At 54.8% G+C, this 24,707-nt stretch overlaps 1 protein-coding gene across 1 annotated transcript; it reads right to left on the bottom strand.

Annotated features, from left to right (window-relative positions):
* Positions 1–5,157: 5,157 nt before the first annotated feature.
* On the bottom strand, positions 5,158–23,875 carry GTPBP4 (GTP binding protein 4). Its single transcript, XM_055332455.1, has 17 exons — positions 23,681–23,875; positions 22,624–22,794; positions 20,586–20,689; positions 20,366–20,502; positions 18,871–18,971; positions 17,048–17,140; positions 16,155–16,346; positions 16,011–16,076; positions 14,245–14,334; positions 13,437–13,547; positions 11,412–11,489; positions 11,048–11,099; positions 10,591–10,691; positions 9,053–9,250; positions 7,913–7,978; positions 6,565–6,708; positions 5,158–5,818 (listed from the first exon to the last, which is right to left on the bottom strand). Exons 1-17 carry the CDS (start codon positions 23,726–23,728, stop codon positions 5,666–5,668), a joined length of 1,905 nt encoding a protein of 634 aa, XP_055188430.1. The 5' UTR covers positions 23,729–23,875; the 3' UTR covers positions 5,158–5,665.
* Positions 23,876–24,707: the final 832 nt, after the last annotated feature.

The following is a 24,707-nucleotide window of genomic DNA, read 5'->3' as shown; positions in this document are numbered from 1 at the left end:
CGTCTGTCTGTGACCGGCCCTCGCTCCTGCAGGGCGGCCGGGCTTGGGCGCGTGGGCTGCCCACGGGGGCGTCAGGGGTCGTGGCCCGGGGGGACGGGCGCCCACGCAGGCAGCGGCCGCCCACTTCTCCGTGCCGTGAGGTCGGCCGGCGGCAGGGCGAGGACAGCGCACCGGGTCCCAGGCGCCCGGACACACACCTGCCTGGTGACCCCGCTGCAGCGGCTGCTGGGAGCCCGGGCTCATGCACGGCCAGCAGGAGCAGCTCAGCGCCCACGCGGGCAGGTGAACACGCCAGACCTTCCCCTAAGTGCGGCCCGGGCGCGGGGACTCCGGCCGGGGTCTCGGGGCGCGGGATCGAGTCCCCATCGGGCCCCCGCTCAGCGACCAGCCTGCTCCTCCCTCTGCCTCTGTGCTTGCTCCTTGTCTTTAAATAATAAAATAAAAATAAAAATAAAATACAGCACCCGGGGCACCTGCGTGGCTGAGTCGGCAGAGCGTCCGGCTCTTGGTTTCAGCTCCAGTCTTGGTCTCGGGGTCATGAGTTCGAGCCCAGAGTGAATCCTACTTATAAAGTAAATAAACAAAACCCAGTATCGGGGAAGGAGGGCGCCTCCCTCACCCCAGAGTCTTTCACTGAACCAAGAATTCAGCTGACCTGAAGCAGACGGAGGGAGGAAAGCTCCAGCCCCTCCCGTGGGCACAGGGGGCCACGGAGTGACCAGGGCAGGGCGACCCCCATGACGCAGAGATGGGGCCAGGGGCCAAGGGCCCGCAGGTGCGCAAGCAGGTGGCCGCAGCTTCCGTTACTGATGGAGTTTTTGTCACACTGGGCTGGGGGAAGGCGATGTCACAGCAACTGAGGCCTCTTTTTTTCATTATTTTTTTAAAGGTTCCACTCATTTATTAGTGAGACCCCCAGAGAGAGGCAGACCCAGGCCGAGGCAGGAGCAGGCTCCGTGCAGGGGGCCCGACGCGGGACTCGATCCCGGGACCCCAGGATCACGCCCTGGGCCGAAGGCGGTGCTAAACCACTGCGCCACCTGGGGATCCCCTGAAATTATCTTTAGACAAGTCCCAAGGTGGGACAGCTGGCGGGCTCAGTCAGCGCAGCGTGAGGCTCGATCTCAGGGTCATGAGTCCAAGCCCCATGTTGGCTGTGGGGTCTACGGAAAACACGCATGCGGGGCACCCAGGTGGCGCAGTGGTTGAGCACCTGCCTGCGGCCCAGGGCGTGACCCCACGGTCCTGAGATTGAGTCCCATGTTGGGCTCCCCGCAGGGATGGAGCCTGCTTCTCCCTCTGCCTGGGTCTCTCATGAATAAATAAATAAAATATTTTTTTTAAAAAAAGGGAGAGAAGTAAAGCGAAACGAAAGGTAACAGACCTGTGGGAGGGGAGGTGCTCCCGATGAGGCGGGCTGCTACCCGCGTGGGGCCCGCTTCCTGGGCAGGACAGGACTGTCCCCCTAGGGGCTCGGGCTTCCTCCAGCACTGCGGGGTACCCCCCCCCCGTCCCCGTCCCCCCGTGTCCACCCCCCCCCCCCCCAGCTCCTGGCTGCTCAGGCCCCTCTGTGGCTGCAGGCCCAGAGCCGACGGCCAGTTGCTCCCCCTGGAGGCCCCTGAAAGGCCAGTTGCTCCCCCTGGAGGCCCCTGAAAGTCGGCGCCCGGGGAGAGCTGACGTCCTGGGGCCGTGGCCCCTGCCCTCCCGGAGTCCGGGCGCCCTCGCGCCCTTGGTCCCCCCACAACGCTGCAGGGTCGCCCCCCCTCCCCGATCCCCCCCCATCCCCCCTGCAGCACCAGGAGCGCCCTCTGCTTGCCGCAGCTCTGAGGCATGGCCTGAGACCAGGGAGCCTGCAGTCCTCCGGTTTCGCTCCTTCCCCAACTCTTTCAGCTACTCCCTGAACATCCCTGTGACCCTTAGGACGGACGGATTTCTACAGAAAGCATCACTGGGACCTTGACAAGGGTCGCACCGGATCCGTAGGCCGCGGCGGGCGGCGGGCACCGGGCACGGACTCGGCGCTGGGCATCCTCACCTCTCCCGGCAACGGGTCACGCCTTCCAGTGGACGCTCCTTTCACATCCACGGCTAATTCCCAAGGGTTGTATTCCTTTTCATCCTATTACAGATGGATTATTTTAAGGTAGTTCTGGGCTGTTCACTGTTAACGCATAGAAACATAAGTCTTTTTTTATTTTACATCCTGGAAACTTTGCTGAGTTCATATTTTTTGGCATGAAACACTTGGGGCTCCCTACAAATAAAATCATGCTGTCTGGGCAGACAAGATTTACTTGTTTCCTTCCAAATTTGTATGCCTTTTCCTTCTCTTTCTCATGAACTGCCCCGGCGAGAACTGGGGGCTGCTACACGGAGTGGCCAGGGCGGCCTGCGGGCTGCGTCCCGGACCTGAGGAGGCCTTCAGGTTTGCGTCCCCCAGGGAGGCGCCGCCCGCGGGTTTTCCACAGCTGGCGTTTGCTGTGCGGCACGAACTTCCGTCTCAGTTGAGTCCTTTCATCATGAAAGGGCACTGAATCCCACCAAGTGCTCGTTCCGCATCCCGGCAAGGCCCACAGGGTTCTCGTCCTTCGCTGTCAACGTGGTGTGGCACCTGCGTGCTGGCCACCCCCGACGCCCAGCCCCGCCGATCACGCCGCGCAATCCTTCCGACGTGCACGCTGTGGCTGCTGGCTTTTCGTTGAGGACCCAAGGGTCGATATTCCAGAGGGATCCTGGCCCCCGGTTTTCTTGTGGTGGCATCTGGCCTCGGTATCCGGGCAATGCTGGCCTCATGGAATGAGGTAGAAATGGACCCTTCCTTCATTTGGGGGGGACCATTTAAGGATGGGCGGGGGTTTTTAAGTTTGGCACAACTCACCAGGGAAGCCACCTGGACCAGGGCTTTTCCTTGCTGGCAATTTTACTGGTAAAAAACACTTAAACCTTAAGTTTATCATCTTAACCCATTTTTAAGTGCACGCTGGTAAGTCTGTTCACGTAGGTGTACAGATCTCTGGCGCTCTTGCGTCTTGTAACTGAAACTGTCCCCATGAAACACTCCCCGTGGCCCAGCTCCAACCTCTCAAATCCGTGTTTCGGGGATTTTGACTAAGTTATACTTCGGGGGAACCACAGGGCACTCGGCTCTCCTCTCAGCAGGGCCCCTTGCAGTCCGGCCATGCGCCACGTGCCAGGCTCCTGGAGGCTGTGGGCTGCACGGGCTCCTGGGCCGGCCCCTCTGCAGCCAGCCATCCCACACTGGCAGGAGCATCCTCCTAGTGAGGATCCAGAGTAATTCTGCTCGGAACCGAGGCCGCACACGCCTCTGGGCCGTCCTACGCTGAATTCCTTGGCCCTGTACCGACAGGCGGGATTGTGCACACTGGTGCCCGAGGACTCGGACTTGAGGAACCTCCATACTCTTCTCCAGAGGAACTGCTCCCGGTTGCGTTCCCAACAGTAGTGCACGAGGTTGCGATTTCTCTACATCCTTCGCCACCATCCGTGTTCTCTCGAGGGTCCATCCTCGCAGGAGTGAGCTCACGTGGGTTTCATCTTCATTTCTCTGTATGAGTGATTTTCAGTATCTTTGCATGTGCCGGTTATTTGTGCATCTTCTCTGGAGAATTGCTTGAATTTCCTGCCCAACTTTTAATCAGGTGGTTTTAGGTGAGTTGCAGGAATTCCTTATGTGTTCTGAACATTAATTTCATAAAAGAAATTATTTTTTATTGATGTTTTATTTCATAAAAAAATAGTTTGCAAATATCTCCCCCCATTTCATAAGGTGTCTTTCACAGTTTATTTCCGTGGAAGCACAGAGATTTGACGTCATCCCATCTATCTTTTTGGTTTTATTACTTGTACTTTCCAGCTTGGGAATTGGGGGGCACCTATTGGGCTTTTTGCTATTCCTCTTTTGTTCATGCCCCATTTTTTGTATGCCTTATGATTTTGTTGAACACCGGACATCTGAAATCTCCTAACATGGTAATTCCAGAAACCAGATATTCTCCTTCCCCAAAACAGCTGGGTGTTTTGAGGGGTATCACTGTGCCAGCCAGAGGTAAAGACTGAAGGTCTCCTTAGTTCTCTGACGATGTGTCCTCCCCTGGGCACATGCGGTCTTTCCAAATTCCCTTGACAGCAGCAGCTTTTCAAAATCCTAATTCTTTAATGTCTGGCCCCCACAAGGTAAAGCAGGAAAAAGGCAAAGAAGAAACAGGCCCTGGCTCTTCAAACCCCCTGCATCTGGCTCGGCGGGCGGGGACTGAAGGACAGGGCCCACCTGTGCCCACACCTCTGCCATCAGAAGCAGCAACGAGCAATCTAACATGAGAATCCTCATCTTTGGGGAGCAAGGTCCTCAGCAAACCCCGACGCACACAAGCAGCCACAGGAACACGCAGGCGCAGTGGCTCCCCGGGGCTGGGATGGGGAATCCGTGACCGTCGAAGCCACGAGGGTTAAAATGACCAAAGTGAATGGATCTGCCAGCCAAGCGCATCCCCCAAGACGCAAGCCTCCAGAGACTCGAGTTCCAAAACAGCTCGGCGACTGTGATCCTCGCGAGGAGACGGGCTCCTGTCTCCCCAGCAGCACTTGTGTTTTAGGTTCTCTTAATGAATCCTTTGCAGCACATGTAGGTGAAAATCTTGCTTTATATCTCCCCAAATGCAACACTTGTTAGAAAGTGACATCACATGACAAACCGCTGCAGACCGTCCGACGCGGCGTCCTCAAGAAGCGCCCTGCTGCCCACGCGCCTCGGCTGGACACTGCACGGCCCAGCGGTTACACCGGTACTGTCTGAAGGTCTCCAGCACTCAGCGCCCCACTGTCCTGTGCTTCGGATTCCGCGTCCACGTGTTTGGGAGAAAGGGAAGCGGGTGCCTACAGGTGACCCCGTGGCAGCACTGGGGTGTCTGGGGCTCGCTGGACACGCGGGTCTCCGCCACCCAAGCGACACAGGCCATCCTTAGCTGCTGCGCAGTCTCAAGTAACATTTTACCCCACAAAAAAGAACTTTCTGTTTTGAAAACAACACAGTTCATTTTTTTTCTCTTTTCTCATGTGGCCAAACTGACAGGGATTTGTAAGTAAACCAAAAACAAAGTAAAACCAGAAATACCCAACCAAACACAAAAACAAAATACATCAACCAAAACCACTTTATTCTGAAGTTTATTTTGGACAAACTAGTTGAAGACAGGTTACAACCGTACACGTCACACAGAAAGATGGGAAAATCAGCCGGCGCTGGAGCTTGCTCTGCTGCAGGCAGGCACAGTTGGCAGCCCTGGGCCCACGCCCACCACCAGAGGGGCTTTCCTCACAAAAGAAAACCCCACTAGACCTACATAAACCGAAGTTCCCTCTTGCAGAAAAGAGTAAGACACACGTTCACGTCAACCAATCTTTCCGGTTCTGAAGATCTAGAGCAATCAAGGCTCCGTGGAATGCCACACCCACTGTCTGCTCGGAACACCTGGGCTGCGAGGCAGCGACAGCACCTCCGGCAGCTGCGTACCCGGGGGAGCAAAGCAACAAGAACCTCAGGTTTGCTTGTCATCTGCAGTTCATGGGCCAGGACTCCGACCCCGTGACCGCACGCCTGGCGGGCCGGAGACACCCCGCGCAGCCAGACCACTGCAGCCGCAGGACACTACCTCCTGTCCTTTTTACCCGCTTTCCTCTTCCCGGAGAGCAAGTGCTTGGGCTTCATATCGAACACGTGTCTGTCAGCTTCTCCTTTCTTCCCCAGGCGGTTCATCTTCCTCTGAGCGTTCTTCATCATAGTCTTGGCTTTCTTCACCATCTGCACAGGGACACACAACACACGTCAGCTCCCGACTCTCCGTGGGCCCCATCGCGACCCGTCAACAGCCCTCCCTAACCGTCCAGATCTGTTCTGCCAGAAGTGCTGGTAGGTCTCCGTCCCCGCAGTCTGCCCTGGGGCCCAGGGTCTGCAGACCTCAGCCCTGTGTGCGCGAGGACGGGATGAACGCTGTACCCAGAGGAGGCCTGCGCCCCGCGGGACCTGAGAGGTCAGGGCCTGCATGCCGTAGCTCCACTCAGACAAGCAAGAAAACGGACAGTCAGCCCAGGAAACCACGCTGCTCGCGTCAGACTCACAAACAGCCACGCTGGTACTAAAATCCAGATTTCTAGGAGATGGCACAGTACAATGGAAACCTCTGTACCTAAACTTCCAAAATGCAAAATCTAACAATTTTTTGTGTTTATTTAAGTAAAAAAAAATTTTAAGTGAAACAGACTATATCTCAAGTGTCTTTCCCAAAGCCTGACCAAAACCGCTCCCTACAGGGGCTCCGGACTCCAGGCTCTGAACGCAGTGTCCTATGACATCACAGCACCCTATGACATCATGCTCCCGTCCACCCACTCCGCAGGGGGCACCAGCCCTCCCCTGGTGGTCACTGCCCTCTACATGACAGCTATAGGGTGTGTCCGAAGCCCAGGAGACCCCAGCAGAGGCACATCACAAGGACTAACCGTCCGAAGCCCAGGAGACCCCAGCAGAGGCACATCACAAGGACTAACCTTGACATCCCGAAGACCAGAGACATCCCGCGGAGTCCGAGAGCAGCTGCGGCTGCGGGCTATAGACGTGGGTGGAATGGAGTCCTCCCGTTTCCTCTTTCTAGTAACACTCCGAGACCTTCTCGCCTGGACCGCGTAATGGGCCTGAAGAGCACAAAAGCAAATTTAAGGCTGTAATCACACACACAAAATTACACCATCAAGAGGACAAGTCGCTGAAGAGTTTTTTAAGAATTTTATCGAATAAGCTAAAGCTCTTTCACATCATATTAGTACTGGTCAAATGTTCCTCTTCACTTAACACAGCTGCTTCACGTTACAAGTGATTTTAACTCCAACAGAAAGCATCGACTTAACACTGGCCACTGCATGACGTCCTTCCCTTAGCCTGGATCACGAGACTGACATCCCAATTTCTATTTCCGGTGTAAAGCGTCCCCTCCCCGCAACCTTGGGCTTATGTACCTGAACACCGGGAGCAGCCCTCAGAAAGCTCAGAGCTGACGTTAAGCAGACACACCCACTGCACCTGGGCAGGGTAGCCCTGCTCGCCGTGGTGGGCGCCCTGGTCACCCGTTTCCTGTCTGCAAACAACACAATGCCTCGACAGGCGCGCTGGCACTCTGCCGGCACGTGAAACGTCTGTTAAAGTAACGCTCCACATGAGCAAGGCACTGTCCACGTTCCTGATTAAAATTAAAATTAATCTAATCCCTTTGGAAAAGGAATTTAATAAGTCATCTTTTGATTTTGATTATTCTAAGAATGTTTCAATAAAATAATCAAGAATATGAAAAAGCTACTTTATACAAGACTGTGTATGCTCCAGAGCTGCCTGCGTGGCTTAATCAATTAAGCAACTAAGTCACTTTTTTTCCCCCCAACTAACTCTTAATTTTGACTCCGGTCATCCGGGTCCTGGAATCAAACACGCGAGGGGCTCACGGGCTCCACACTCAGCAGGAAGTCAGCTTCAGATGGTCTCTCCCTCTGCCCCTCCCCCCACTTACATGTAGTTGCTCTAAAATAAAATCTTTATTTTTATTTTTTTAATTTTTATTTATTTATGTTAGTCACACACACACACACACACAGAGAGAGAGAGGCAGAGACACAGGCAGAGGGAGAAGCAGGCTCCCGGTGCATGGAGCCTGCTTCTCCCTCTGCCTGTGTCTCTGCCTCTCTCTCTCTGTGTGTGACTATCATAAATTAAAAAAAAAAAAAAAAAAAAAAAAAGCCCAAGCTCCTCTCATGCTCTGCTACCCCACAGGTGAGAGAGCCTGGGCCCTAAGGCACAGTGGTATGCGGCCCAGGACATACGTGACGGGGACCATCTCCACGCACTTACGTTGTCTTTGTCATCCAGGTCAACGCCAAGACTGCGCATCTCATTCTCTAACACCTTCCGCTGAACCTGAACACAGAGAAAAAGGGATTGAAGCAAAATTAGTTTGATGAAATGTCTAAAAAAAAAAGTTCAAAAGAAAATGGGAACACGTACCTTACAATGATCTAGGATACGTTTCTTTTAGGAATTATATCTTTTAATCGTCTCACGTTCATATTTTGGGACAATCACTAAAGCCGAGGAAACCAACATTTCCCAGGAAGTGGCCACGTCTAAGACAACATACTCTTCGCATCCTCGGATTCTGCACAACTCTGCAGGAAGTCTGCGTTCAAGGAGCCCCGAGGCTGAGCTCACAGGATGCGCCCCAAGACGCAAACTCCAGGGGCAGCTTCTCCTCCCAAGCCCACTGAGCACCACCAGGGAACCAGGTGGATTCCAGTGTGCCAAAGGGCTATCATGTGCCACCCCGTGAACACAGTATCTCAGACACATGAGTGTCCACTGAGACGCGTGGGGAACATCATCATTCCCCCCTGCTCACACTCTAGTTGCCCTGCACACCGTCCTGGCTTGGGGAGGCTCCCACTGTTTGCTGTCACATCCTGGGGCTGGAAGGCACCCAAGGATCCAGCCTGACCTGCTGCCCTGATGGGCACAGAGCAGGAGATGAAGATCCTACAAAGACGGGGATCGGAAAGAACTGCTATCATGTGGCCGACCTGCACCTAAAGTGTAAGTCTCCTTGTCCTCTCCAGTCACGGAGGCAAGAAATCGCCCAAGGATTTAACCCGGACTGGCATAGGTTTCTGTAAACTGCAAAGGATTAGAGTCCTGACTCACAGAGAAATTAAAGAGGAACTGATGACTGATGGCTTTTCTGCCGCAGATCCCAAATCACAACCTCACAGGTCTGGCAGAGAGGCTGACTCCCACAGTGCTGGACCAGAAAGCCACCAGGACGGCGCCATCAGCCAACACGGCCGACCAGAGCTCCACCCGCCTCAGACGCCAGCACGCGTCAACATCAACAGAACAGTACGTGCGATCTGATCCCACGGCCACAGGTGGGTCGAAATGTCGCAGTTAGCAAATTGGATCCATACAAGCCGTCCGGCACTCTGGAAACACGGAACTTGCCTTCTTAGCCGTCCGAGGCATCCTGGGGCCCTGTGTGTTCTTCTCCTTGGACTGCAGAATTTTCAGCTTCTTTTTTTCCCGAATTTGCTTCGCCAGCTGGCGGATCTCCCCCATCTCTTCGTCCTCGCTCTCAGACTCACTGTCGTACTCGCCAGCTGCTGTCCTCAGCTCTTCTTCTTTTTCTAACTCTTCTAATTTCTTAAAAAAAAAAAAAAAAGAACAAACAATTCTAATGAAGCACAACAACGAAAAACTCTTAAGTATAGCAATACTGTACGGGAGCTTGGCTCCCCTTGGTCTTTCAGGGGGCGACGAGTGCCATCACCTGGTCCCAGTGATGCTCATGGGCTCGATTCCCAGCAGTGAGCCCACAGACCCCATGAACTGTCCTGTGCTGTTTCTCTCACTTTACCAACTACTGCAGACGTCAGAGTGCAATGTGCAGACATCACCTCCCTCCCTCCCCAGTACCGCCCCTCCCCACACACGAGAGCACCACCGTGCGCGGAAAAGTAAACCTTATCGATGTGAGCGGATACGACCCTACAACATGCCCTTCATTCATTCTAAAACCATCCCCAAGCACGAACGCCACTGCTGGCAGCAGCTGGGAAGGAGCAGGAAATGAGGCAGCACTGGCAGGAAATATTCTTTCTTTAAAAACGCTGAGGACAGGACGCCTGGGTGGCTCAGTGGCTGAGCATCTGCCTTCAGCTCAGGGCGTGATCCTGGGGAGTCCCGGGATCAAGTCCCACATCGGGCTCCTTGCATGAACCTGCTTCTCCCTCTGCCTGCGTCTCTCCCTCTCTCCATGTGTCTCATGAATAAATAAATAAGATCTTACTAAAAAAATAAAAATACAAAGGAGAGAAAAATGGGAGAACTAGAAAAGGAACAGGATTTTTTTTTAGGAACAGGATTTATGAAGGTTTTTTTTTTGTTTTTTTGATTTTTTTTTAAGATTTTACTTATCCATTAATGAGAGAGGCAGAGAGAGAGAGAAGCAGAGATACAGGCAGAGGGAGAAGCAGGCTCCATGCAAGGAGCCTGACTGGGACTCGATCCCGGGACCCGGGGTCACGCCCTGGGCTGAAGGCGGCGCTAAACCGCTAAGCCACCCCAGCTGTCTGCAAGATTGTTTTTAAAGAGGAACCTGCTAAGAGACATCCAGGAGGAAGAAGCCGCCACTAAAGAACAAAAGCCCCAGGTCGGGCCGACAGGTCAGGCCAGAGGACTGTGGCGGCGGCAGCAGCACAGGACCTGAAGAGGACGACAGGGAGCTCGCGGCAAGCAGAGTCCACCTGCCCCACACAGGAGGCCAGGGCTAACCCGGAGGGGAGCACGGTGCAGGGCCGAGCAGCAGAGCCCTGGGATCTCCAGGACCCTCGCAGGAGAAGGCTGCTGCTGGAGGGGGCGGGTAAGGGAAGCGCCATGATGCAGAAGGCACATGGCAACAAGTACGGTCAGGCCCACACGGTGCTTGTACCTTCCCGGTTACTGAGGAACAGAAACCACACGCTTCAGCAAGTGACACAGACCTGCATGATGTCGGGATCAATGTAATCAGCTACGTTATGGCCTTCCCAGATCTCGGGTATCTTATCGTGCTTCTCAGAGGAGTTCATCAGATCCCAATACTCTGAAGTTAAAAAGAAAGGATACGTTTACTGTAACATCCAATACCTGCAACCACGACGTGCCCGAAATGACTCCTTACACACGTCTCTCCGGGAAGACGATGGGCGTTCATGCTCAGCACAGCAGAGACACCCCATGGAGGAGGGGCTGCAAACACCCCGGCTCGCCCAGCACCTCCAGCCCCAGGGCCCAGGGCGGGAGGCCAAGGCAGCGGACGCCTGCACCTGCACCCATGCACCATGCAAGCAAACCCAACCCTCCTCCTGAAGCCACAGACCCCGGCGGCACACAGGTCATCTCTAAGAGATGAAGGGCACTGCCGCCCTCCCACAGCTCCCTGAGCGCCAGCAGCCTTACTCTGAAGGTCCAGAATGTAATCATCCCCCAGCTCCACTTCGAGGTCTCGTTCCTGCAATGAAGGAGCAGACAACTCCATCAGCCCCCGTTGGACTTCCAGGCGCGCAAATGCGGAGCCCCCTCCTTGTCCCGGGAGACAGCCTCTTCTCCAACCCACAGCCCACCCCTGACACCTGTGTGGCCCAGCTCCCGTGGCCCAGCAGTCCCACCGTGTCCACCTCCCTCCCACCCACGAGGGTAGGGGCCTTGGGTCGGGTCACGGCCGTGCTCGTAGAGCCGGAAGCACGGCCCAGACGCCCTCAGCGTCACGCCCCCTGTCCACTCCAGGCTCACATGGCCTTCGGCACCCCTGAAGCAGACCTACCCGCTTCCTCCTGGGCTCCCCGATGTCCATTCTCTTCCTGCGTGCCACCACTCCCTCGGGGATGAAAGGGGGCCTCTCCTGAGGAGACATCACCGGAGAGAGTTTTGTGCAACGCCTTGCTGAATGCAAAGGAGCACAAAGGTGGAAAACCAGAGGCACACTCCCTCTCCGCAAAGCCAGACTAACAACACCAGCAGAGGACTGGGTGGGGGCACAGGCCAACTAGGCAAGGAAATGGGAAGACTCCATAGGGATCCACAGTTTATTTAGAAAAAATAAATGCCAAGATTCTCAGGCAAAATCACCAACAAAAAAGCAGGAACAGGTGAAACAAAGTAGATGAAAGCAATCTAAACGGAAACTCAGTACACAGGAGTATTTAACAGGAAGATACAGCATGTCATCATCAGTTCTGAGAAAAATGACTCTCCTGGCAAAAACAAAGCTGGGTAGCTGCCTGCTTCCTAAGAACAAAGCGTGCGAGAATGAGCAAAAACTTCTGTCAAGGCAGGAAAAATTAAAAAATGAAACCATCCAAGAATAGAAGAAAAATACTTTTAAAAAATATTTTTGGAATGAATGGTTTTGTGCTTGACACAAAACTGGTAGCTATAAAAAAATACCAATGTTAGTTAATAGCACATAATTTTTAAATAGCCTATGTTAAATACGTGTAATCTAAGGTTGAAAAAGAAAACCCCAATCAAAAAGCAAATGACCAAAAGAAAAAAAAAAATCTCACCCAAAAGAACCCCCCTAGAAAACCAACCTAGGGACACCTGGGTGGCTCAGGGGTTGAGCATCCACCTTCAGCCCAGGGCGTGACCCTAGGGTCCCGGGATTGAGTCCCGCATCGGGTTCCCTGCATGGAGCCTGCTTCTCCCTCTGCCTGTGTCTCTGCCCCTCTCTCTGTGACTATCATAAAAAAAAAAAAAAAAAAAAAAAAAAGAACCCTACAAACCACACGAGTCTGATTTCCTTTACATAAAAACTTTAAATTAAATGAGTAAAAGATCAATGACCTGAAGAACCAACGGGCCAATAAGCTCACGAAAAGGCTTGCGTGACAGGGCACCTTGCTGGGTCATGAGATCAAGCCCCACATGGGGTGTAAAGATCACTTAAAAATAAAACCTTCAAGAATAAAAAAATGCTCGCCTACACTAATCATTACAGAAATCCCAAATATGGGACCAACTTTAATGGGTCAGACTGATGTCAGCGATCCGGGCCATGCGCAGTGTAATCCAGGCAGGCATGTCTGCAGGACACAGAGCTCTCAGTGCCCACCATAAAATTCACTCTACACACACACATCTGTAATTAAAAACAAAGACGTAAAAAAAAAAGATGTGCAGCTGAGTACCACGGATGCAAGGAAACAAAAAAAAATTCTTTTTTGAGAGACAGCAAGCATGAGAGTGCACACAAGCCAGGGGAGGGGCAGAGGGTGAAGCGGACCCCCCACTGCAGGGAGCTCGACACAGGACTCGATCCCATGACCCTGAGATCATAACCTGAGCAAGGGCAGACGCTTCACCCACAGGGACAACCAGGTGCCCCCGAAAATATTTTTTTGAAGGTTGATTTTTGCATTTTAGAGAGAGCAGGAGTGGGAGGGACAGAGAGGGGGAGAGAATCTCAAGCAGACGCCCTCTGGGGCTGCCCGCCCCCACTCCCCGACACAGGGCTCGATCCCACGACTCGGAGATCATGACCTGCGCTGAAGCCCAGAGTCAGACATGTAACCGGCTACACCACCCAGGCGCTCCAGAAAACAAAAATTTTCAAAGAACATGACACATTTCCATGCTTGAAAATTTTCTTAAATGTTCACACACTACAAAGATTTCCCAGAAGATACACAAGACAGCCGCTAACCGCCACAGTGGAGTGGGCGGCAGGGTCTCCCTCGGCATTTGTACAGCCCGAGACGCACGACGTGGTTTCCACGGGGGCCTGCGTGAGGCAGGAGCCCAGTCGGCGCAGGCCCTGGCTCACAGGCCCGAGGGAAGACAGCCTCACCTTGTCGTCTCTCTTGTGCGGCACAGCCAGGTGCAGCCTGTTCAGCACCTCGTTCACTTTATTTCCTTTCATTTTGGTTTCGACTCGATGAGCCAGAAGCCTGTCACAAGCCTGAGAAGTGAGGAAACAGGGCAGGACTCACGAGGCATCCTCACTGCAGGGCTGCAGGGGGGGCCCGCGGCGGAACCGAGCCCCCCTGCTCACCAGCCACCTGCGTTCCAAAGCTCTGGACCTACTACATGCTTCTCCTCAGGAGTCAGAGCGGCCGCTGCTGTCTTGGGGTCACCTCGAGGTCCCCGTAAGCCCCCGGGGCAGGGCCCTTCCCAGGCACCCCAAGCCCAGGCACACCACGCCCCTTCCAGGCCTGCCTCCCACCTCTAGGGAGCCCCTACCGTGCCCCTCGCCAGGTTCACGACCCCCCAGACTCCGACTGGAGCGCCGGGGCAGCAGCAACCAAAGCATCGGATGGGCCCCGGTTCACAGGAAAAGGACGACGGTGTAAAAGTGATCAGACTCGCACGGGAAATCTAACGGGAGCGGCCTTCCTCCGCGTTCCTCTTGCTCCTTCCGCCTCGGGACAAGTTATGCAACAGCACAGCTCCCACAGCCTGCCTGGCAGGACCAGGGCAGCAGGTGGTGGATGAGGCAGATGCCCCTCGTGCAGGGGGAGTCACAGTATCCGCGCCAGCCCCCGCTCAACTGGGTGGGTGGGGAGCGGGTCTCTCTCCTGCCTGGCCCTCAAGGGCTCCCTGCCCACGACGGACGCCTCTCACAACAAACGCAGTAACAGGATGGACAAGGCACTAACCTCGGTTTTCACTTGGATAACCCCTTCCTCTGTCAGGGTGCTGGTCTCAACCACGGGAAATCCTGCAGCCTGCAAATCTGCAAATATTTTCTGGGAAGACAAAACAAAACGAGAGCGCCATTGTTTCCACTTCTGCATGTAACGATTCTCGCTGTTTTTCATGTGGGTATCACAAATGCTAACTGGCACGTCCCTGGTTTGTTTCTAATTCTTCTAAAGGATACTTCCCCCAAATACTGAATTTTCCCTATATTCTTCTGTGATTAAGAAAACACCACCGTCAGGATCAAACCAGATTACAGAAGCCAACTACAGAGATTCCCTGGAACATTCTGTAAGACGTGGTGCTGGTGTGGTTCCTTAGAAGGAACCTGACAACATCAAGCTACAGTTTTTAAAATGTTTTCAAAACTATTTTTTTTTAAATTTTTTTTAATTTTTTATTTATTTATGATAGTCACACAGAGAGAGAGAGGCAGAGACACAGGCAGAGGGAGAAGCAGGCTCCATGCACCGGGAGCCCGACGTGGGATTCGATCCCGGGTCTCCAGGATCGCGCCCTGGGCCAAAGGCAGGTGCTAAACCGCTGCGCCACCCAGGGATCCCTACTATTTTTATTTTTTAAATAAATTTATTTTTTATTGGTGTTCAATTTGTCAACATACAGAATAACACCCAGTGCTCATCCTGTCAAGTGCCCCCCTCAGTGCCCCCCACCCCCCCACCCTCAATACTATTTTTATTTTTATTTTTTTTTTAATTTTTTTATTTATGATAGTCACATAGAGAGAGAGAGAGAGAGAGAGAGGCAGAGACACAGGCAGAGGGAGAAGCAGGCTCCATGCACTGGGAGCCCGATGTGGGACTCGATCCCGGGTCTCCAGGATCGCACCCAGAGCCAAAGGCAGGCGCCAAACCGCTGCGCCACCCAGGGATCCCCCCTCAATACTATTTTTAAATAAAACACTTGGTCTCTGCGACCTCAGGGAATCCCTTATCAAACAACACAGCATGCACACGTCACTAAGATCTCTCTTGTCACAGACAAGGCCACGCAGCCCCACCACAGGGAGAAGGGCAGAGGTCTTGGGCAGCACTGGGGTCTGACTAGCCTGTGGTCCGGACAGTCTGCCTCGACCTCACAGGGGTCACGTTCATCACACGAGCAAGCCAGGGTGCCCGGGCACAAGGCCAGGGTGCGCCATCAGGTTAACCAAATAGCGACGTCAGGACGGCACCCTCCGCCCACTTGCTTTCCAGTTTCGTTCGATCTGCCTGCCGACGGTGCCGACGAACCACCCGGGGATGCTGCTGTTACTCTGAGCGACTGCAGAACAGTGTCCCGTGTACCCCCGGGGCTTGCCACACCTCAAAGCCTGCTGCTCCTTCACTCATTCAACTCATGCCCCAAACTCATTTTCCCACAAATCTGTGCGGCAGGCAATAGGCCCTCCGAAACCCCCCCCCCCACCTAAATCCCTACTCTGCAGGTGCTGCTCAGAGCACCAGGCCACCCCAGGCCTGAAGAGACAAGGCCTATCTTCAGGCACATGGGGTGCTGTAAGGCACACGGGCACCGTCCTGATGAAGGCAGGCCATTCCCATGGCCTCCACGGAGGGCAGAGGTCAGGGAAAGTCAGCTTTAGCCGGCCAGTAAGAAAACAAAGCTGAACTAGTATTGCTAAAATCCTTCTAGACTTCAGTTGTCTGAAACGATGACTTGGGAATCAGCAGGTAACAAACCTGACGACACGGAGGGGACCTACCTGATCATCTTCAGGAAGCTCAGCTATCCTCTTCACGTCACACTTGTTTGCTACGACTATGAGTGGCTGGAATAGAACAAACGGACAATGAAGTACGTGTCCTCAGGGCACAGGTTCTACGCCGACAGCACGGACCCCCCCTACCTTGTTGATAAAGAGAGGCTTGATGTTCTGGAAGAGCTCCAGCTGCTCCCTCAACCCGTGCCCACACTGCTCAGACAGGTCCATCACATACAGAACCGCGGCGCGCAGGTGAGCCAGGGCCGTGATGGCCTGCATCTCAATGGTGTTCCGATCCTCCAAGGGGTGGTCCAGGATCCCCGGCGTGTCTACAACCTAATGGTCAGATCTGTTACCGCAAAGCACACATTCCCACAGCCTTTCTGCCAGCACACCCTGGAAGTGACGCCCATACCCAAACCAGGAAATAAAATGTAGCTCTTCTGACTGACCATAATGAAATAACCTTTAAATATTAAGAAATAAGGTGAATGAGGTGAACCCCAGGGAGCTCACTAAAGAGCCAGCTGATGACCTGGAGAAAAAGACTTTTTTTTTTTTTTTTTTAAACACAAGCTCTATGCCAACATGGGGCTTGAACTCCTGCCCCCAACGTCAAGAGCCGCACGTCTACTGAGCCAGACAGGGGCCCCGACGGCACAGCCCACCACAGAGCAGGACAGAAGGAACACTGATCATTTATAAAATTAAATTTTATTGTGGAAACTGCTCCACCCTCTAAAATGGCTGATAAATGTCGTTTCTCGTGACAGGGTCAGAAACACCAAGGAGACTTGTTTCTTTGGAAGCACCGCCGTCAGCACAGCGCAGACATCCACGCAGGCCGCTGGCCACCTCCCTGAGTTCTATCAGAACCAAGAACCGCCCTCAGGCAGCCGAGAAGCTCAGGGGAGTTTTGTCCATGGTGCGGTCCTGGTGACCCCGAGAACGTCTCCCACCCCTCGCGTCCTCCTCCGAGTGCCGTGGGAATGGGGGAGACACTCCAGGCGTGTGCTGTTAAAGGGGAGAGCTCTGACCTGCCAGCGCAGATACTTATAATCCATGTGCCCCACAAACAGAGACTTGGTCGTAAACGCATAGGGCTGGACATCCACATCCGCTCTCGTCACCTAAAACAAGACAATCACACAAGTTCCAAACCTCATTCTCCCTCAAAGAAGGTAAATGTGGCACCTATGTGTTATTAAGACTAATGATTTCGGCATTAAAACAAAACCAGGGGCAGCCCAGGTGGCTCAGCAGTTCAGCGCCGCCTTCAGCCCAGGGCCTGATCCTGGAGTCCCAGGATCAAGTCCCACATCAGGGTCCCTACAGGGAGCCTGCTTCTCCCTCTGCCTGTGTCTGTCTGTCTCTCTCTCTCATGAATAAATTTTAAAAATCTTAAAGGAGAGAGACCTCACACAATCACACTGCTGAGGACAGAAGCTGACGCTCCCTGATGGTCAGACAGGCTCCACTCCCTCACGCCACAGGCATGCGCAGGGACACTGCAAATCGGACGGGGAGGTGAGGGGCCTGGTACTCGGAGCGTCCGTTAGCTTCTGCTCTGATCCACCCCAGCCCCGGTGATACCCCACAAACTTGCTGTGAAGACAGAAATGCTCACTGCTGATCCACCAGCCACACGGTCCCACAAACTCTCAAAATGTGGTCGGTGCAACCGAGGAACTGTTTACTGTTTAATTCTAACTTTGTTTTTTAAAGATTTTATTTATTTATTCATGAGAGACGCAAAGAGAGAGGCAGACACAGGCAGAGGGAGAAGCAGGCTCCGTAAGCCCAATGCGGGACTCGATCCCAGGACCCCGGGGTCACGCCCTGGGCTGACGGCGGCGCTAAGCCACTGGGTTACCCAGGCTGCCCTGTTCTAACTGAAGTGGCCACTGGCTCACAAGTGTTTGAGCCATCAGCTCGGTCATCATGTGTCACGTCAGCACAACTTGGGGACAAAATAAAAACCTGCAAATTGGCTTAAAGTCGAAGTGTTCCCGGCAGCAAGCAGTCACACATACGTAACTGCTGTTGTTTGGCACCTGAGCTGTTGCTGGTTGTGAACGGACATTTTATTACTTATGAACCAACAATTTATTTTTTTAAAGATTTATTTATTTATTTTAGAGGGCATGCACTGAAGAGCATGACTGGGAGGGGCAGAGAGAAAGAGAGAATCTCAAGCAGACCCTACTGCACAGGAGCCTGATGCAGGGCTCCATCTGACAACACTGAGATCGTGACCTGAGCAGAAATCAAGAGCTGGATGCTAACAGACTGAGCCATCTGGGCGCCCCTCTGTTGCTATCTCTGCTCAGGTCCCTCAAGCTCAGCTTCGTTGTCTTGAAGCACGAAGTTACTAAATAGTGTCGAGTCCCAATTAATAAACTCACTCAAGTAAAGAGCAGCTCAGCCTCTCCCCAATACGTGGACCAAATACTTCACATGAGAAGTGGCCCATCAACCAAGGGGACATTCACCCATGAAATATCTCAGGAAGCCCAACTCAGCGAGTGCAGCCCGCCACAGTAGGCACGGGCACACCCAGACTAGGCTGAGACAGCACGTCCTGGGAGAGGCTGTGTGTTAACAAAACCGTACTTGAACGTCTTCAATCCCTTAGAAACTTATGAAACACGTACCAGAATAGAAAATACAATGTTTTTCATAACAGCAATACAAATGTGGGTTCAGATGGACTTAATCCTTCCCTCGAGTAAAGGGCTGCGAGAGCCAAGGGCAGTATGACTCAAGGACTAATCGGCTGGTCATCCTCCCCATGGGGGCAGGACACAGCAGCCCTCAGGCCTCAAGTCCTTGGTCACCTGCCTTATCAACAGAGACTAACCTTATTGATGAAGCTGGACTTGCCAACGTTCGGGTATCCACAGAGGAGCAGGGTCCTCGTATTTGGGTCAATAGTTGGCAGACGGGACAGATGCTGGCGCACTGTGAGGTTCAGATTGCATATACTTAATTTCACAAGAACAATCAAGAAACACTTTAAGATACGCTTCTCTTAGTTGGACTACGGTTTTATTAACCCCGCTCCAACGCTCTGCCATTCCGACATACAGAATGCGAGAAACAGGAAAAATACAAACAGGAAAAGGATTCGCTGCAGGTGCACCACAGTACACAGGAGAGCATCTCCCCAATCTGGCTGTACCCAGAATCCCAGTCAACAGGTCAGAAGTGGAGGCAGAAACACACGTCTAAGTGCCCAGACCACTCTTACTAAGTGAGATGGTACTAGAAAGCATGTCTGAAGCACGCGTGCGTGCCACCGCTTCCTGCCCAGGCCATGGGCTGTTTCCACACAAGGACCACGTGCCTCATTGGCAAGGCACAGTCATGCCACTAGACTACCCTCAAGATTAAGCAAGAGAGACGCAGGATGCACTGCAAGGCAGAGAAGCACAACTTGTTACAAATTATTTGCAAGATGTGGGGGAGGGGGAAGAAAATCAAATGACAACATTTGTAGCACAAAAATATATGTAAAAAGCCAAATAACTGTTTCATTAAAAATACTACACTAATTCAGAACTGTTCTCTTAAATAAAAATACCACATAACAAAACTGGAGTAGCAATTTCATGCTAACACATATTACAAAGCTTTTTTTTTTTTTTCTGTAAAGATTTGGGAGAGTGTGTGCTCAGGGGAGCTGGGGGAGGGCAGAGGGAGAGACTCAAACAGACTCCCTGCTGAGCAGAGCCCGGCAGGGGCAGATCCCACGACCCTGGGATCATGACCTGAGCTGAAACCAGAAGTCGGACACTTGACCAACTGAGCCGCTCAAGCACCCTATATTGCAAAGCTTGGAAGAAAAAAAAAATTAAAATCTCAATAGATAAAAAACTATGGGTCATTTTCCCCCCCATATTTTTGGGTATTTTCTTGTGATTTATAACGTATGTGCCTTATGTACTGTTAAAAGAATTTGTGTTTGCCATATTTTAATAGTACTAGTGATTTGTAAAAATTTTATTTTTTAAAAAATATTTTATTTATTCATGAGAGACCCAGAGTGGCAGAGGGAGAAGCAGGCTCCCTGCGGGGGGCCCGATGCGGGACTCGATCCCAGGACCCCGAGGTCACGCCCTGAGCTGAAGGCAGACGCTCCACCGCTGAGCCACGCAGGGATCCCCAGCGTTTTCACTAACTGCTTTTTCGATAATAACTAGCCTGCTGGAATTTCTCATAAGCTGGGTGGGAAAAGTAATTTGATCCTGTCAGGTCTAAAATAAAACAAACATTCCAAAAATAAGTTCTTGACAAAAATCAAGAACCGGAACAGCACACAGTAACCACCGTTCTTGCTTACGGACAACAGATACCTTGCTCCAGGTACTCCAAACTCTGCTTCTGTCTCCGGATGATTGTACACATCCGCCCGAGGGCAGCACGCTTCAGCTGCTTGCAGCGGTACAGAGAGTCTCCGTACTTCATAAGCCGCACGTAATCTTTGGCCACACTTGAAGAAATCAGAACAAACACATAAGAGGTTTTTCACTTTGGTCAGTAATTCAAAACCTACTATGATAAGAAAATACCTACTTGTCTACTAAGTTTTTGGCAATGTTTATCTGTCCCAGAGCCAACTTGTAATGATCCTTGTCATAGAGAATGTTCATCAAATCGGCATAAAACGGATGGATATCCTAGAAGAGAAACAAAGCAGTGTTTTGGCACAGGAGTCTCATCTCAACGTGTCAGTAATCCTGGAGGTCACTTGTCTGCCCTGCCATGCCCCCTTCATCCCTCCCACAGCCCCAGCCAACTCTCCACTTGTGCACGCGCCCCCTCCCCCACTTCTCAAGACCCGAATCCATGCCTGCAGACACGTGGTCATTGCACCCCGCCCCCCCAAATGTAAAGGTCTGCTAGCCCCTTTGGCTCCCGACCCTCTGCTGTCTTGGCAGGCATCACAGGAACGGCTCTTTTCTTTCCTAAACCCAATCGTGCCAGGAGCGTGTCCACCAGTCATCAGCTCGGACCCTCCCCAAACTCCTTTCTTCCTCCCAGAATTCTGCAGACAGCCGGCCACTCAGGCTTCGTGATGCTTATCAGCTGCCCCCGGGACCGACCTTCTGTTCCTGCAGGCTCGTGCTCCCACCCAACACTCAACACCAGCGTTCCCGGGGGCACTTCTCTCTCCACACTCACGTCCTGGGTGACTTCGCGTGGATCTAGGAGCACGGACGTCTCCAGGCCAGAGCGCTCCTAAACCTCCGCTTGCACGTCTGCGCGGATGTCTGACCCACACTTTGGATCCCTCCTCCTCCGGCCTCCCCCGCCCCCGTGTGGACAGATGGCCACCCTGCTGTCCCGGGTGCTCCGGGCTACCCGCCCACGAGCTCTTCCTCTCAAGCACTCCACTCTCCAGCACCACAGATGTGTAACTCGGTGCATCACCTTCAAGCGGTCTGCTCCCCCCAAGGGCCGCTCGGCGGCATGAGGCTCAACTTGGAAGGCCTAAGGACAGAACTCACGCCCTGCGGCAGCCCTGCAGCAGCCGGCTGGCCCGCACATCCGCCCGACCCAGCCCCGGTACTCTCCCTCCGCCACCCTGCTCCACCGCCCGGGTCTTGACGGCTGTCGTGCTCCCAGGGCCTGAACAGAACCCAGACACGTCATTCATTGCACAAGCGCAGCTACTCTAATATTCTTCTCAGCTTAAAAAACGTGGGTGGGGGGAGGTATCTGGGGGCTCCGTCAGTTAAGCACCTGACTCTTGGTTTCAGCTCAGGTCATGATCTCGTGGGATCAAGCCCCACATCCATGCTGAGCATGGAGCCTGCTGCAGATTCTCTCTTGTGCTTCCTCCCAGGTAACTTTTAGGGTTCTCACCCTTTTCCCAGAAGCTTTCGCGTGTTCAAGCGGCCTCTAGCGAGCACCTGCAGCATGCCGGGCCGGTCGGCTAGCACAATCTCCACTCTTATCTTAAGCACACCTGTAATGGTTTAAAGGAATTCGTCCCCTCTGCCTTAACCTAGCTTTGCGGGCCATCTTGGGACAGTGGCAAATGCAGGCTCGCCCCCTGTACTGCTGACCTGCCCTCACACCACCCTGCAGCAGTGTGACCTGCACAGCGACCTCACACACAGTGCCTGCCCTCACTTTCTTTGGCTCTGTCAACGGGCAAACTCGACTACGCCGGGAAGGCTTCAACTGTTTTAGCTTAACGCACAGACCGTAGCCCCCCCCCCCCCAGGCCACAAAGAGGCCCACGCCGAGCCGAGCATGATCAGTGGCGGACCTCGGGCCACGGACGCGACCTGAGGCCACAGAAGAAAGAACCTTGCCAACAGGGAGGGAGGAAGGTCATGCCTGCTGGTGGGCCGCCAGGCGCAGTGCAGGCTTGGGAGAGCCGAGCTGGTTGGAGGGAAGGCCTGAGGCACGGCTCCGGACCCCCGTACGTGGGCTCTGGCTGCGGGACAGGAATCCAAACACCTGCGCTCTGTGCCCAGCTTTGCCACCAACTCAGGAAGTGTGACAGATGCGCGTGTCGGGGAAGTACCTGAACCAGCTGCAGACACCGGTGACCTGAACGCTCACGCTCACACTGTTACTGCAGGGTCCCCGGGGCACTTACATCCAACTTGGGGAAGTCCGTTAGAATCTGCGACAGTCGGTCATGGTAATTCTGCTGAGTGAATTTGACCTTCCTCATGTAAAAATGTCTAATGCGGTGGATTTGGTAATGTTTGTGGATGACCGTCGGAGTCTTGCGTTGAGTCTTCGACAAGGTCAGGTCGATAAAGTCCTGCAACCAAATCAGACACAGCAGGTACAGCAAAAGTGTCCGCTTCTTACCCGTTCATCTGAAACCCTCTTAGAAGACCAACGGTACCGTATGTGTGGGACTACGGTTTTCTAACTAAATCTTTAATTTCTTATATTCAACACTGTTCGCGTTCATAGTTTCAAGCCTTTAAAAAACCACTTAGCAGCTGGCTGCCAAGACCAGTCCCGCCCTTAACCTCTCCAGGCCCCTTAACCTCTCCAGGCCGTCTTCCCAGCACAGCTCCTCCCCCTAAGTCAGAGGAAAACACTCGGAGGGAAAACAAGTCCTGCAGTTTCAGTTCGAAGATCTTTGTGGAAACACGGACGTCAGTAAGACTGACACCCACTCGGTGGTCTTCCAGGTCGCAGCGGCCGCGAGGACACAGGGTCTCGCCTGAAGCGCCCCCGCGGTCAGGCCGGGACGGGGACCTGCTGGAGCCGGCACGGCCCTCCCCCTCCCCCCTCCCCGTGGCCCGCCGGGCGGGGCCGAGGGACCCTACCGCACCTCCTGTCCTCTGGGGGGGGGGGCCTGCGCACAGGACCCAGCCTGACCCGGCCCTGGAGACGACCCCCAACCCCAGGGGGGACCTGACCCCGAGGGAGGAACGTGACCCCCGAGAGGGGACCCAGGACCTCGAGGTGGGGGACCCCTGACCCCGAGGAGGGGGACCAGGACCCCGAGGAAGGAGCCCGCGACCCGAAGGAGGGACCCAGGACCCCGAGGGAGGCCCCTCCGCGTCCCCGGGGCCCCGCTAAGCCAGGCGGCCCTAGTCCGGGGACTACGTGGCGTAAGGGCGGTGGGCGCTGGAGGCGACCCCGTGCCCCCGAGGCGCAGGCCCGGCCCGGCCCGCCCCTCCGCCGCCTACCTTGGCGGACGGCACCACCGTGATCTTCTTGAAGTTGTAGTGCGCCATGCCGACTGCCAGCCACGCGGGACGGCGGGGACGGGACTTCCGCCGGGGAGCCGGACTTCCGCCGGATGCGCGTCACTTCCGGGAGCTCCGGCGTCCTCGGGCGCGGCTTTCGGGTGTCACGGCGCCCCCTCCCGGCCGGAGGTCCCGGGGAGCGGAGGGGGGTGGGTGGGGGTGAGGCGGACAGGACTGCGGGGCGGGGACCCGGAGCTCGGGGTCCTCGGGGGACGTGGTGTCTGGAGGTCACGGGCCCGGGAACTGGGGAGCCCGGAGGACTCGGGGGTCGGGGCGCCGGGGTGTCGGCGGGGGATCCGATGGGGAGCGAGGCGGAAGCCGCGGTCAGCAGGGGCGGGCGGGGGCGCGGACAAGCCCTGGGGCCCGCGTCCGCCTCCGCCCGCTGGGCGCCCCGACCCCCGTGACCCGGCCGTGAGGTTCCGGCTGCCCTGCGGGACCCCGCCCCCGGGCGCGCCGGCCCAGCTCTCCCCGCAGCCCCGCCCGCTCGGCCCGACCCGGCGCCCCAGGCCGGCGTCTCCCCGTCGCACGCGTTCGCCGTCACTCGTGACCTGCCCTCGTGCGGGACTCCGGGGCGTTTCGGCCTCCCGGCCCGCGAGGGGATGCGCGGTCGCCGACCCCGACCCCCGACCCCCCGGACTCCGGAGCCCAGAGCGCGTGGCTCCGACGGGGCGCCCGGGGCGCAGGGACAGGCGAACCGGGACGGTAGGGCGGCGGCGAGTGGCGGGGCCTCGGCTCCCCCCACATACCCCCGCGCCGCCCCCCCGCACCGCCGCCCCTCCCCCTCCCGCCTCCCGCCTCACACCTCTCGCTTCGACCCCCGCACTACCTCCCCCTCCCCCTCCTTCCTCATACTCCGCCCCCCGCACGGCCGCCCCCTACCCTCCTCACGCCCCGCCCCTCCGCGCCGCCTCCCCTCCCCCTCCCGCCTCACACCCCGCCCCCTTGCACCGCCTCCCGACCCCCGCAG

This window comes from Nyctereutes procyonoides, unplaced genomic scaffold (genome assembly GCF_905146905.1).
Source record: "Nyctereutes procyonoides isolate TBG_1078 unplaced genomic scaffold, NYPRO_anot_genome, whole genome shotgun sequence".
NCBI lineage: Eukaryota > Metazoa > Chordata > Mammalia > Carnivora > Canidae > Nyctereutes > Nyctereutes procyonoides.
This window is presented reverse-complemented; position numbering and strand designations above follow the sequence as displayed.